Below are 15,472 nucleotides of genomic sequence, written 5' to 3' on the forward strand. Positions count from 1 at the left end.
CACAGAGCCCACTGTGAGCAGTACAACAGTCAGCAGGAGGTGTGAGGTCAGACACAACAATGGTATTGATCAGAGAAAGTGGCCCTCATTGTGTTGGCACACTCCCTGCAGAGTGTGTGTGTGGGCAGCCGGACATGCTGATAAATGATGGAAGATGCAGGTCTTTACATTCAGAGGTTCATCTGCGTATGTCTGGATGGCGAGCCGCAGCCTGCAGTTATATTTAACATATCTATAAAAGCTCTTTTTATACAGAGATTACACAATGATGCTTTAAAGGAGGCCTGTGGTTTCACATGCTTCACTACAATACGTTAAACAAACAACACCTGCATGTAAACCTCTGAGTAGGATTACACACAGCATGACGACTAGAAGGCCACAAAGGAGAATAAAAAAACATTAACATCTAGTGGGACATATGAATCAGAACCAGCCTTACTTCTTAAACCATAATCATCTTTTATCAGCCTTATAGGCAGTCGGTGTATTTTATATTGTCATATTTTTTCCCTTTTTGTTGAGTGTGCAAACTGCTGCTATAACTGAGGAAAAGACAAAAGGTTAAAGTGGACCAATTTTAAACCCCGTTTACACATGCATGAAACCTCTGAGACTTCCATGATTTTGTGGTCAAGCTGTGTGTGTTATCAGCTGAGTTTTCACCCCATTTCTCTTGCCAACCCCCTGGTATTTTTTTTTTTTTAATGAAGTTGAGCTGATGTTTGAATGCACCGGAAAGTTCACCACTAGCAAGCAGAAGAGGTTGATGTTGTTTTTAGTCTCCAACTGTTAGGTGCTTCTGCAAAAACCAAAGTCATGAAGATATCAGGGACAGTCATCCTGAGGTTTTCTGGTAATGCCCTGGAGTGCATACTTGAATACAGAATAAGTAACTGCTAGCACTGCTTTTCATAAAAATTGTCACAGAAAACGTCATATGTACGTTCAGCAATGCAGCAGAATTTCTGCAGCTGTAATGTTACACAATCAGCATGTTCATGATTATTTCATATGTCACTGCTAGTGCAGCCTTGTTTATGTAATGCTATTTTTTTTTTACTTTTGTATAAGGGGAAAATGCTTACTAAAGGTAAAATATTTTACCCCTTTAAGAAAAGTTTATATTGGTCTCAGTGGTCCCCAAAACATGCCTGTGAAGTTTGTTGCTGGAAAACAAACTCCAGTATTAGATTTTTGCATGTCTAAAAACCCCCTCTATTTCAGGCCTGCTCAGAACGAGCTCTTTCTGTGGCTTTAAATGTTATTAAACTGTCTGACTCTGCCCCTTTCAGGAAATGGATGTTGCTTAATGGGTTAGGAGGGCAGAACTTTCCTCCAAGGGGCAGGGCTAACTCCCCACATGACATCATAAGGGGTAATGTTTATAGGCCAGGGGCACATATTTTTGTTAGAAAAGCCTGAAAAAGTGTATTTTGCATACTATGTGACCTTTAATAGACACAGAGTGGTTGCATTAGTGTCACACTTACACCTGCCTGCTGCACACTGAAGGAGAAAATGAGAGCTGCAGACAGAGATTTCTGTGAGCAGCATGAATGTGAATAGATAGATGCAAAATAAAAAGTTCAAAAGATTTTTCTAATAGCAAACAATGTCTATCACTGTCTTCTCTGACCAAAAAGAAACACATGAAGTCTTACTCACTCAGTTTTCGTGACAGGTAAATGTGCATAGAGATAGATATGCTTTTTAATTAGATGGACGATGTAAAGCAGAATAATATTGGCTGTGACGATTAAAACAATAGAATAAGATCTGCTTCTGCCACAGTCTCCTCCAGTAACCAGACTCTGGCTGATCTCTTTCCTCTTTGAACCTCAGGAGACGTTAAAGAGACTCTTTGTAGCTCATGAAAGATTTGCAAACTTTGTGCACATGATGCATGTAACAGTTTTGCAGACTTCTTCGTAATGTCTCAATCTTAAAGACCCTGTAAAGTAAAATCCAAAATGTGTGTCTTAACACGCTAGATATGATGGAATTGCTGTAAACATGTGAAAACACAGACATCTACATGTGACTGAATTCTGGATTTAGACTATTAGGAAGCTTTTCACCTCTCTTCTGGCTAGGTTTAATGTGGGTGGGGCAAAGATGTGGGCTGGTGATGTCACCAGCCCAAACTTGGGAATGACCCCGCCCCCCTAACGCTACAATATAAAATCACAGAGCAGTATCAGTACAGTCTGTTGTTAGCTGATGTCCCAGCCTTTATTGAAAGTTAACAATCAGTTAAATGCAGTTTTTTTGTTCATTGTGAGGTAAATTTGCCAAATCTATCAGCCACAGTGGTCTATGGATCATTGAAAGCATCAGAACAGAGATTTGAGCCAGAAAAGGGACTTTGCCTCTTCTCTGGCACAGAGCCAGCCTGCTCTGATCACAAGGTCAATGTAAGGTCAAGGTGTGGGCTGATAGCCTGAGTGAACAGAAATCTACAAGTACCAGAGCAGATTTTAATAAATGGTTCATAATTTCTCATTCCTGAGGTGGTGGGTGCCCCAAGTGTCTCCATCTTTTATTTATGTATTTATTTTTGAGCGGTGTGGGTCTGTGAATGTGTAGAATGATTCACTAAACCACAATCAACCTGTTGGTAAGTTCTAGTTATGGGCACCTTTGCCTCTGCCTTTGCAAAGTTTTATGCCAGCAGGGTTGGATAGCTGATGGGAAACACTGTGCATGACCTTGCACCACATGCAAACTGGGCTGCACCTGTTTTCATCTACGCCAGCACAGCAGGACTGTGTTACCATGTGTGCATGTGTGTTTGGTTGTGTGACATTCATCATCTGTGTACCTGATTTGATTTAGTTGGATTTAAGCATAAACAATTTAATTTATGATGTGGATTTTTATTATTTATCCACTTGACGTGCAAAGAGGAGAGTATAAAGGAAGAACTGACTTGTAGAATCCTCCTAGTATGCACTATTTTCCACAAGAATCTTCTGGAAGTTTGTCCCCTTACCAACCCTGCTGTGCATGTTGTTTTCAGGTGGAGAAGCGTCCAGTAGCAGAATGTGGAGACCACCTGGACTGTCAGTCCTGTCTGTCCGCCAGAGACCCCTACTGTGGCTGGTGTGTGCTGGAGGGACGGTGAGTCAGCACAAACAAAGAGAGTTTAAAACAAAGAAAGAACAGAAAAACAAAGGCGGGGCTGCTGTCAATGCTTTTCTAAATTCTTCCTCGCTTCTCTGGGATTTTTCAGGTGCGGTCAGCGCTGGGAGTGCCAGCGAGGGTCCGAGCAGGGTCAGTGGCTATGGAGCTTCAACCAGACCCAGCAGTGCCTCGGCATCCAACACCTCAGCCTGTACAACATCAGCCGTGGGGAGGAGACGGATGTAATGAAGGGGGAGAGGGGAACAGATGGGGATGAACAATACCTAAATACTCTCAGTCATGTTGTCTTTGTTAGCTCTTGTAATCTCGTTGTTATTCCTTTCTCTCCTCCATGTCCATGTCTCCTTTTGTCTTTCCTCTCTCAGATCACAGTATCAGTAGAAGGTCTACCCAGTCTTGGTAAAGGTGAAGCATACTCGTGCTTCTTCCAGGACACAGAAACACCAGCCTCTCTCACAAACACTGGAGTGGTTTGCTCCACCCCTGATGCCAGCAGTCTGCCTCCTATTGGTCAAGGGGATGGTCAGTGTCTATGTGTTTCATTAGCAATTTTAATTGAAAGTACAATATGTTGAAAACCTAAACCTTTGTTATAAGTAACTTCAGTTGGATTCCTTCTTAATCAACAGTTTTCAAAGCCAGAGAAATCCTACACTGGCACTAACACTGTCCAAACTCATCCAAACCCCACAAAGACGACAATCAAGTCCTTCCACTGTACTTTCAGGCTGTGTTTGAACACATCCCACTGTTGTGGAATTGCTGTTGGTTCATTTCAGATAACATGAAAATACAAACATGTCCAAATCCATCAGATCCAGAACAACAATCATACAGACAAAAGTGTTCAACTTAAAGAGTTTATCTAAGAGTATCTCCATAATTTGCTTTGCATCAGTGAAGTCCCCTGTGTTTCCTTTCCAAATAATTAGCTTTTAAAATCTTCTGACTCCTTGAACACTTTTCTCATGACAGTATTTTCTCTCTAGGCACTAAAAAAATCCTCATAATAGGGAAGAAGAAGCCTCACTCCATGTGTTCTACATTATTTGGAAAACAAGTCTTCAAAAGCCACGCCCACTGGAATATCTTCCTGGGCTATCACTTCTTAATCCAACACCAGTCAAACTGCAACACTGGGCTGTGTGTGTGTGATGACACTGATAGCTTATACTTTCTATACATTTTTGTAGTTTCTATATTTAGGAACAGAAAGCTTACAGTTGTGTCAAAAGTACAGTAATAGCTGTGTGTTTAATCCTCAGGCCCTCCTTTAAAAAAATACACTCTCCCTCTTAAAGCCCTTTTAGGACATTGAGTATGTTTAAAAGTAATAAAAATCAAAGAAAGAACTTTTTTTTTGTTTTAGGTCCTTAACTCCAGTCCTCGTCATGTATAGTAAATATGAATTAATTTTCATAGTTTTAACCCTATAAATGCCAGTTTATTAACATAATGCCCTTTTTTTACACATAAAAAGAATGATTTTCTGTTCAAAAAATGCACAGTGGATTTTTTTGTGCAGGGATTATCAGTCTGGGATATGTCAATGATTAGCACTGAAACTGTTTTTGCAGGAATATTATGTTTTGTATAATTACAAGAAATAAAAACAAAATCACCGTTTCCCTCTTAAAGCCCTTTTAGGACATTGGATATATTAAAAATATTAAACAAAAGAAGAGATTTTTTTATTTTAGGTCTCTAACTCTAAATCCTCGTCATGTATTGTAAATGTGAATAAATTTTCATAATTTTAACCCTATAAGTGCCGGTTTATTTACATAATGCCACTTTTCGCAGCTGCATCTGCATAAACAGGTGGACGCACATGACTGTACTGTTTACACTCTGCTCCGCAGGGATTGGCTGCTTCTTGGTTGTCAGAACTTTTATATATGATGCAGACATGGCTGCAAAGGTCATGTTAATGAAAGGGGTTTTTTTATCTTTTCACTTTAAAGACATAAATCAAAGGAAATGCTGTGAGAACTGCTGATTATACAGACCAAATCTCTCTTGCTTGCAAAAATTTTTTTCTTATTTCTGTATTGCAGTGGCAGTAGAATGAAAATAAGTGGTTTTAATGGTAGTCAGTGTAGCCTAAAAGGGCTTTAGGAGGGAGAGTGTGAGTTTTTTGTCTACACAGTGGAAAATTCTGTCAACACAGTGTGGATACTGAAATTTCAAAAATTCATTAAAAAATGAACATCTCTGTCAAATATTATCATCTTAGCATGATAACTTTCAAATTAAGAGCAAAAAATAAAATCAAAAAACCCTAAAAGGGATCTAGGAGGGCTTGAGGGTTAAAAAAGTAACGCTCAAAAGCCTTGTAAAAGCTTTTACTTCAATACATGCAAATGCATTGGGAACATTGCACATCCTATTCTAAATCAAAACGTGAAGAAAAATTACACTGCCTGGCCAAAAAAAAAGCCTTGATTTAACTAAGCAAATAGGTATGAGCCTCCTATTGGAAAATTACTGCATGGGTGATTATCTTTCAGCTGGCAACAAGTTATTTAACCCCAGCTGATGCAATGAGTAACTTCTCATTTCTTAAACAATGGATTTTTTTCTTCCCTAATGGTACGGGCATATTCCAAGATGACAATGCCAGGATTCATTGGACTTAAATTGTGAAAGAGTGGTTCAGGGAGCATGAGACATCATTTTCACACGTGGATTGGCTACCACAGAGTCCAGACCTTAACCCCATTGAGAATCTTTGGGATGTGCTGGAGAAGGCTTTGCACAGTGGTCAGATTATCCCATCATCAATATTAAAATTAATGCAACACTGGATGGAAATAAATCTTGTGACATTGCAGAAGCTTATCGAAACAATGCAGCAGTGAATGCATGCTGTAATCACATCTAAAGGTGGTCCAATGAAATATTAGAGTGTGTGACCTTTTTTTGGTGGCGACTTTTTATTTTTGGCCAGGCAGTGTATCACGCTTGTTTTTACTTTAGAGAAAGTGAAGAAAACAGAAAATAAGGCTGTTCAAAAAAAATATGTCTGCATAAAAAAAGACTACATGATCCACGAGCTTCCCAACAGTAGTCTTTGGCTGTGCAGTGTTTTCCTGCAGGATGAGCTGGTTGCACAGGCAACAGGCACAAAAAGAACTCAGAACATTACCACACAAGTTTTCTGTTCGAGTAAAGTCCAGGGATTTGGCGACTCCACAATGTAAACCCTGTTTGTCTGGCACCAAGATGCTGCTGGCTTACTGGTGTGTTTGGGGTCGTCTTTTAAACACCCGTTTAAAGAGCAGATTATTTTAAACACGTCCCATTCAATTAATCCTTCAATTACACAGAATCAGCAGCATGCATTCCATGACTGTTGGGTCTGTTGGCTTCCTATCACTCTATATCTACTAGTGTTTTATTTTCCATGTAGAAATATAATTTCTACCGAAAACTGGTTGATCTGGTAATTGATGTTGGACTGCTATTATTTTGAGTGCATCAAATATAGAGCATAAACAAAGCATTTTTTTCATCCATAAAAACAAGAAACATAATCGTGTTTATTTTCACAGAGGATGGAGTAGAAGTGAATAACTCCCATGATTCCCAGCTACCCTCAAGTTCATCTTTTGTCATTGTTTTGAATGAGAGCCCTCTGGCAGCGGAGTTTACATACTGTGTTTCTTTTCTGGGTGGAATTTCAGGTTTATCAAAAATTCTTTAAAATAAAATAAAACAAGTTTTTCTTTAAAATTAAAACCCCCTACCATGAGTTAAATGCCAGAGCGGGGTTGCAGTGTTGTTCCTGGGTCAGTAGTTTTCAAAGTGTGAGGTGGGCCTCCCCTGAGGGGCACCACAGAGCTTCAGGGGAGGCATGAAACCATAAACCAGAAAAAAGGTGAATTGCTTTGCTAACCTCTGCTGTGCATGGAGCAAAATGGATAAACTTATAGTAACTATAAGGGACTCTGCTATAGAGCAGTGTTACTCAACCAAGAGCCAATTTATTGAAAATACCTTTGCAAGAGCCACAATCTAAGAGGTAAAAAAAGGGGAAAAACAGCTGAAAGTAGTAATAAAAATTGGTTGAAGGTGGCAATAATGGTCAAAAAGCAGCAAAAAATGGGTGAAAATGGGGAGAAAAAGTGGAATAAATTGGTCAAAAGGTAGCAAAAATTTGTGTGTGACAAAAAAAATGAGTGGAAAGGGCCTTAAATGGGCAAAAAGCAGTCAAGAGTGGAAAAAATGGGCAAAAAAAAGAGGAAACAAGTGGTATGTAATGGCATAGGGCCGCTTAAATGGGCAAAAAGTGGCAAAAAATTGTGAAAAAAAATGGCAAAAAATGGGAGAAAAGTGGCAGAACTTGGGAGAAGTGGCAAAAAGACGTCCAAAAAAATCGAAAAAAAAAGGATATAAAATGATTAAAGGTAGCTGAAATGGGTAAAAAGGTGAAAAGGGGCAAAAATGGGATAAAAGTGGAAAAAATGGGGGAAAAGAAGCAAAAAGAAGTTGTTAAATGGCCCAAAAAAATATTAAAAGGGTATTCAGTGGCATTATAACTGAATAAGAGGGAAAGGCAGATGTTTTCGGACATTTGCAAACCAAAATATACAAAATATATTAATGTTAAAAATGTTTAAAGATTAGACATAAATGTTTGAAATGTTGTTGTTTAATTTTTAAAAAAATCTGAATCCTTTTTGTGGGTGGAGGTCCACTGAATGGATCAGTTCTTCTTAGGGGAGGCTCATCCTCACACACTTTGAAAACCCCTGGTCTAGGTAATCTAAGCTGACCCAAGCTTGTAACTGTTTTCTGATGCAGAGTTTGTGATGGTGACCTTGTCCCTGCGATTTACAAACGTGACCGTGGCAGAAACTGAATTCACCTTTTACAACTGCAGCTTAGTCCAGCAGCTGTCGGGACGCAGGCCGTGAGTACACATGAGCATGCACACTCTCCTCCTCTTGACCAGATCTAAATCCATCTACTCAGTAAATTTAGCACTTCTGTAAAGATGATCTGGACTTCTAACCAATGATAAATGCTTGTTTGTACATCACACTTCTCATTGAGACTCAGTTTAACATTGTTGTCTCTACTGTGATCTAAAACAGTTTTTGCTCTCTGGATCTGTCAGATGTGTGTTTACTCCTCTTAATGGGCTCATTTCATAGCAGGAGTCCTGCTGTTTGACCTCATTCTTTCTTCCACAGAGACTCGTGGTTTACATCTTTGAATCACATCACATTTTACATGTGCATCAGGCTCTTTAAAGGAGCTAAAGTTTCTGATGTTGTTTTAGGGAACACACCAGCTGAAATAATCTTCCTTTCTTTTGTAACTTCAAAACATCTCGTCCAAGCAGGATACAAGAAGATGCTTGTGTACTATTAAAGGAAATAATAGAGAACATGATGTTAGATAATAAGAGAATCTAGAGTTGTTGCAGATGTTGCACAGGCTGCTAAGATTTCACATCTGTCTTCATGCTTTGTTTTGTTGATCCTTTATTTTCCCCTCTTGTGCTCTGCCAGATGCCAAGGGTGTGTGAGCAGTCGCTGGGGGTGTAACTGGTGTATCCATCAGCATGTCTGCACACACAAACACACCTGCAGCCAAGGAGTCACCATCTACAACCAAAACGTGAGTCATCAAGTCTGGAAAAGCTTGGTTTCATTAAGGGATATTCAAATTCAAATATACATCAAGTGAAAGAGATGGCGAGGTTTGTCTCACCTTTAAGATCATTTTGGAGAGTTTAGTTTGTGTTGCTCTTAGACTTGTTTTGCATGATATCCAGAGTTATTTCTACTTTTTTAAACTACTTCTACTTTACAAGTATTTGTAATTTAGTATCATGGCTGTAAGGACATCAGATATACAGTCACAGTTTTAATGCATGTAGTAGTTGTGGTAAGGCTGTTTGGATTAACATACAAACAACATACAATGAGGGACTGATTTGATTTAAAAATGTGTAGCCTGAGGCTCATGCTAATCATGGCTACCCTCTTTACAAAATAACTTCAGCAAGGCCACTCTAAATCCTAACTTACAGGAATCAACCAATAAATAAAATATTAGAAAGTTTCAACAATAATCCAAGCAAACACAACCAAAAGTCTCAGAGGATTTGGCTGCAGACCTCTACAATGGGGCAACCTTGACTGTGGGACAGGAAGTGACCTAGATTACCCAAGCAAATATTTTCCATCCCTGTCAGAGGTTACTTTAAGTGGCTATTTTTCACAACAGCAGAACTTTATGAATGAAACATTTACTAAAGGGGATAAATTAATATTTAACACCAGAAACTAAGGAAAACCCAAAGAGGGTTAGGGTTAGGCACCTGAACTCTAAAGGTTAGGGTCAGGATAATTGACCCTACATTACAAATTCTATGAGTCCAAAATTTAAAATCAAGAAATGTAGCTGGGGCGGGCATGTTCGACGCCCAGTAAGCAGCTGGTAATGTCAAATTTGGAACCAATACAGATCAATTTGATAAAATATGTGCACTTTTTATTCATAGTCTCCCTTTTGAATTTGGCAACATGACAAAAACACATGAAAAAGTACATAAAAACACGACATTAGAGCTGTATTTGAACATAATCTGAGGCAGCAGAAATGTTATTTTTTTCACTTGAATAAAGATAAAATAAATTGAATGAAAAAACAAAATGAAATTCCATAAATAATCATTTTGGTCACATCTTACCCAGGCGTATCTTAAAGAGCATAAAAACTAAATTTCCACAGTTGTAGCTACAGTTGAAAAGGGCATGTTTTTATTTTGGGGCTACTTCTGTTAGCATCGCTAGCCACACTACAAAACAACGCAGTGTATTGAAGGTAGGCTGCGTTCACAGTCTGAAATACTGTGGGAATTTGTGAAAACTTACAAAACAGGTTGCCCTCCGCATCTCTTAGCATGACCACAGGCTGGGCCACTTGAGGGTTGGTTCTGGGCCGCATGTGGCCCCCGGGCCGCTAATTGAATAGGCCTGGATTAGAGTCAGGATAAGGGGGAGGGGGATGACATTTAAAAATCACCACAAACTAAGGAAAACCCAGAGAGGGTTAGGTTTAGGCACCTGAACACTAGAGGTAAGGTTCAGGATAATCGGGAGTGGGATAAAATTTTTAAAAGATTTTAAAAATCACACCACAAACTAAGGAAAAACTCAACAAGGGTTGGTACATCACTTCCTGGTCGCCCCATTGTGGAAGTCCGAAACAGATGAGCCTAAAACGCCCCACCAGGACTTCAGTATTTTCATAATTACCCTTCTTCATTCCTGATCTTTGTTTTTTTTATCACATTATTTTGAAACACGTTTTTAAAGTAATCATCATGATCTAATCCCAAAATTGTTTCAGCTTGGAGTCTTCAAACATCCTGCCTTCTCTAATGATTCTCTGGCTGTAATTTTAGTCTAGTTTAGTCCATAAAAAGTCCTCACATTTTAGTCTTTACTTTTAGTCCAAGCATTTATTCTCTTGCCTAAATCTAGTGCCAAGTCATGGTTGTGTGTTACTCTTCCAAACCTGGGGTCCCTGCTTTCTACAGCTGAGAGGCAGAATAGATACAGATGCGTTGTTTTTTGACAGATTTACTCACAGTGGAGAAATATCACGGATTTTGAATGTCAGACAAAAGATTTTTAGTCTAGTTTTAGTCGTCTTGACGAAAACTAAACTTAGTTTTAGTCAGTTTTAGTTATCACAGATCTGTAGTTAGTCTTAGTCGAGTTTTTGTCATGGAAGAAAAGGCTGGCGACGAACATTTTTAATCATAGTTTTAGCCTTGAGTTTTTAATACCCTAATAAACACATGCACCCAAATGTGCAGGCTTACTTCTGATGGCGCCACTGCTCTCAAACAAGATGAAATGTTTTGTGTTGAAACACTCGCAAAGTGTACATTCTTCCTTCATATTTGCTAAAAGGTTTAAGCCTCTCTCTGTATAACTTAATATAATTTAAAGCATCATGAACAACAGCTTCCACAACAACCATAATGTAGGATCGAAATTGTTATTGCAATAAAACCCTTCTGAAAGGAAAATTTATTGCATTACTACAAGGACTGCAGATCTGCACCAGCTAGTCTGCATATTAAACTTTAGAAATTCACTGCTTAGAGTGTTTTAAATGCACCAGGTTTGTTTTGCAGAGCAGTTTTCATACTTTTATTTGCATCATGCTATACATGTTGGTCCATGTATCCTATGTGCTTCTGATTTTAGTTTATTTTTGTCTTTAAGTTTTTATTATTTATTTTTAAGTTGCTTTTTAATGTATTTGCATGCTTTTATTTTCTCCTAAACATGTCCTTCCTTCCCTCTCCCTGCCTTTTTTTGTCATCCCCATTCCACGCTTCTGCTTTTCCATCATCTAGTTCAAACCTCCAACACCCACCATCCCACCACCCACCAGAAAACCGACCCCTTTACCTCCTACTGTCCAATATCCAACAACAACAATGACAACAGTAGCACCGACAACACAGCCGCCACCCACAGAGACACCCACTCCCACTACAGAAGCTGTCCCTGAAACTACCACCGCAGTGACGACACCCACCACTCCGACTGTTGAACCCACCTCACTCCTTACACTCGCCACCACCTCCCCCTTTGTGCAGCTCTTCAGCCAGACCTCCACCATCAACACCAACGCCATCACAGACCCGATCCCCTCTGATGTGGAGGGGGCAACTGAGGGAAATAATGGCACCACAAGAGAGAATGACACAGTTAAAATGTGGAATACCACAGAGGAAACTCCCCAGACTACATTACCCAGCAGCACTAGCAGCCAAGTGGATGCTGAGCTAAGACTTTTAGACCCCTCTGGTGAAGCTGTGGGCTCTTCCACAGATGTGAGCTCAACCACATCCAGTAAAGTCTCCCTTTTAATGGATCCGTCCATCAGTGATGCTGAAGAGACCGTCGTGCTTAGCTCTGAAGAGAAAGAGTCGTCCTTGAAGGAGGAGGAGAAGGAGAACACAGAGACAAATGAAGACTCTACAACAGCTTCAATTAGTTTTAATGAAACTTCAGTCCCAGCAACACAATCCCCTGAAACGTTTATCGACACCAGCTCTGAATCTGCAGACTACCAATCAGATTCTACGATTGACTCTTATTTTCGGGTGAGTGCAGACAATCTGAAAAGCTAGTAGAGATGTAGTTTTGAAAATGAAACCCCCTTACGTTGGACCAAGGATGGCACATTTTGCAAAAAGTTACATTACAAATGGCAAGGTGTAAGACCAATCAGGAGCTCACTCCCCACTCCACTGACCAATCACTGACCTCCACTTGTGGCCGTACAGAGATCCTCACACACATGGCAGACAGCGCTCTTGCTCCAGAACTCACAAAACAAACAGGATCAAAGCTGCACACACAGACAGAGGTCTCAGTCTTACGCAACATGCACAAACAAAGATCCACATAATTGATGGAGCACTCACTCAGACATGAAAAAAAATACCAACCTCTGCAAAAAATAACAGCATAAACAGTACAATTGCAATACAGCTAGAGCTGCAGTTGAACAAGACAGTAAAATGAGAGATAAGTATTTGTAAGAATAATGATAGAAACATCAAACAAGGCTGTAAAATGTCCCCAGACTAAAAGTTAGATGGGTCTTAGGTTTACTCTTACTGAACTGCTGCCTGATCATTACAGGCCTTTTTGCAGTATCCATTTGCAAGACAGTGAAACCCCACTTGTAGGTAAAGAAAAGGGCTAATGTGTTTTCTATGGTAGTATGATTCTTTGAGGTTTTATAGGCAAGGGCTGCCCATGAAGACTGGTTACCTTTTGGAGCTTTTTCCACTTTGTGATTTGGCTGCACTGACCCAAACCAAGCCATGCTGATTTACTTTTCCACCACTAGTTTGGCAGCACAGAGAATGGTCCCGCTCTACTTCTGATATCCCCTTATGATGATAAATTTTCAGCCCAGGGGGTGAATAAGTTTTATCCCAGCCTCTGCTCAGATTGACTGCATCCTACTCTTTAACAGTGGTGGTCTGTTCTCAGCATTCACTGCGTGACTGAAATGCCCAAAACTCCAGGTTTATGTGCTCATACCATGGTATGAGTGGCTTGACAGACCTGTGGACAGATGGACAATCTGAAAAAAACAATGCCTCTGGCTTTGGCAATCTCTGCTCAAAGGCATTAAAGTATGCAGAGAGCCTGATACTTTAGTATCTAGTGGCAATGTGTGGCAAAGTTTTGGGGCACCTTCATTTCATTTCATTGCCATCAATATAGCAAAATGTAGATCAACACACCCCGAAACTGCTGTGTAGCACAGGCTTTGCAACATGCTTAACATGGTCAGAATAGGGGAAAAATGAAGAAAATATGGAGTATAAACAATGGGACCAATTGACTGTTTCAAAGTGGGGTGAGAGGTTTATATAAATCATCTAATGCTCACTTTTAAATTTTTTATCTTTTACCATTCTCGCACTCAAAATCTTAAAGCTACAAGCTCAGCCAACCTTCATGTGGCATCAGATATCAGAGTTATGTCGACCGACATAAAGAATTGTGCACCTTCTGCAGGAAGGAGTTTTCTTTTCACCGACGCACTTCCAGCTTAAAATACCACATTAACAGAAAGCATACATTCATCTGGGATTCTGCTAGCACTTTGGCTAACGCGTCACCAAGCTTGCAAAATGAAACGCGATTAAAATAGATGAAAAATAAATGATATTTAATCATGATTGATCGAAATTAATCCACAGCAACCCTGTGATTTATCTGATTAAAAATTTTAATCGTTTGACAGCACTACTTTTATATAATCCCATTTTAGCCTCAGCCGGGGCTTTTTCCCAAAGTTTGACATTTTTGCTTTGGCAGATTTACAGACATAACCTCTGAAGGTCTGTCAGTATAAACATAACTCTGTGGTTCATAAACGTCAGCAGCACAGACGAGGAGAGATACTGAACACTGACCTGTATTTGCTCTCCTGTCATCAAAAAGGCAAATTATTGACATGAAATAAATAAAATGAAGGTTGGAGAAGAATCAAAGACACTAATCTGACAGGTCTTATTGATCTGTCTATCCTCTCCATGTCATTTCCAATCTCCTCATTCAGCACTAGCAGCACATCACAGTGGTTCACTGCTGCAGAGCAAATGTTACTCTACAAGCTCAAATTATGATGATAGCATTATTTCTTTAGTTAACTCCCCATATGTGTTTTTTTACATTGTAATACCTCAGTCTGCTTTTGTTTTTGTTTGTTTGTTTGTTTGTTTTTGTTTTTGTTTTTTTTTATGTCTGATGATGAGTTTGCAGTTCTATTTGTCATCATTTCTGTCAGTTCATGGCTTTCTGCAAAAGTATGTGCAGGTTGGAGTAGCTGCTGCCACCTGGGATTCAGTTACACTGGCAGATGTTTGCATTTAGATGTACTTAATAAAAGGCATCTCAATGAGTGAGGTAACTTTGGTAGACAAGACGTCCTTCAGTGTAATGACAGATGACGTGCAAATAGCTGGCATCAGCCCAGAACCTTGTATCTCCATATTTCCTGGTTTGAATATTTTTTTTTCATAAACCAGTGCTACTGGTCACCATTTATATCTATCACTGGGTTTTTCCAAAATTTCAAACCAACAAGTGTCACAAGGATGCTGAAGAGTAAAGTTATTTGAAAAATACATTTTTTTTTTCATCCCCTGGAAAGGGGTGATTTTGGAGATGTGATGTTTTAGCCTGACACCAGCAAAATGCTTTAACAGAAAAGGGAATAATTTCTGGCTAGATTTAAAGTGCAGCTTTAAATGTGTTTATTATCTGAGGAGTATTATTTTAATGATTGTGAAATTATCTTTAATGTTTATTGATGTGCTAATAGGAATGTCCATGTGTGGAGAACATTAAGGATTCTTCTCTGCTCCCTGTGAACGTGGAGAGGAAAATCACTCTGCTGGGGAAACACCTACACCTGTTTCAGGTAATGTGACCATTCAGCAGCATTTAAACAGCCTCATCTTTAACGGTTTAGAAGAATATGGCAGTGTTAAATCAATGGATGTTGTGTTGTTAGATTTGTCCACCAATTTTCCCCTTTTTTTTGCCCTTGTCCTTAAATTTTGAAAGAGCAACTTTCAATGTTATCTCACCTTTAAAGACATGACATTGGCATGTGCCTCTCAGTCATAGACAGACACTTTATTGGGTGTAAATAAATGATTTATCTAATCAATTATAGGGCTGGGCAATTAATCCAACATTAGATTAAATCATAATATGACCTGCTGCAATTTTCAAATTGCAGAAGTTGCAAT

The 15,472-nt window shown here is 39.3% G+C and overlaps 1 protein-coding gene across 1 annotated transcript in view; it reads left to right on the forward strand.

Annotated features, from left to right (window-relative positions):
- LOC121517687 (plexin-B1-like) overlaps positions 1 to 15,472 on the forward strand; it is a 139,946-nt gene that overhangs the window by 90,596 nt on the left and 33,878 nt on the right. The window contains exons 8-14 of the mRNA XM_041799652.1: positions 3,023 to 3,123; positions 3,236 to 3,368; positions 3,513 to 3,669; positions 7,954 to 8,062; positions 8,667 to 8,775; positions 11,537 to 12,292; positions 15,040 to 15,138. Of these exons, the coding sequence (XP_041655586.1) occupies positions 3,023 to 3,123; positions 3,236 to 3,368; positions 3,513 to 3,669; positions 7,954 to 8,062; positions 8,667 to 8,775; positions 11,537 to 12,292; positions 15,040 to 15,138 (1,464 nt within the window). The remainder of the gene's footprint in view (positions 1 to 3,022; positions 3,124 to 3,235; positions 3,369 to 3,512; positions 3,670 to 7,953; positions 8,063 to 8,666; positions 8,776 to 11,536; positions 12,293 to 15,039; positions 15,139 to 15,472) is intronic.

This window comes from Cheilinus undulatus, linkage group 11 (assembly GCF_018320785.1).
Source record: "Cheilinus undulatus linkage group 11, ASM1832078v1, whole genome shotgun sequence".
In the NCBI taxonomy this organism is placed as follows: domain Eukaryota; kingdom Metazoa; phylum Chordata; class Actinopteri; order Labriformes; family Labridae; genus Cheilinus; species Cheilinus undulatus.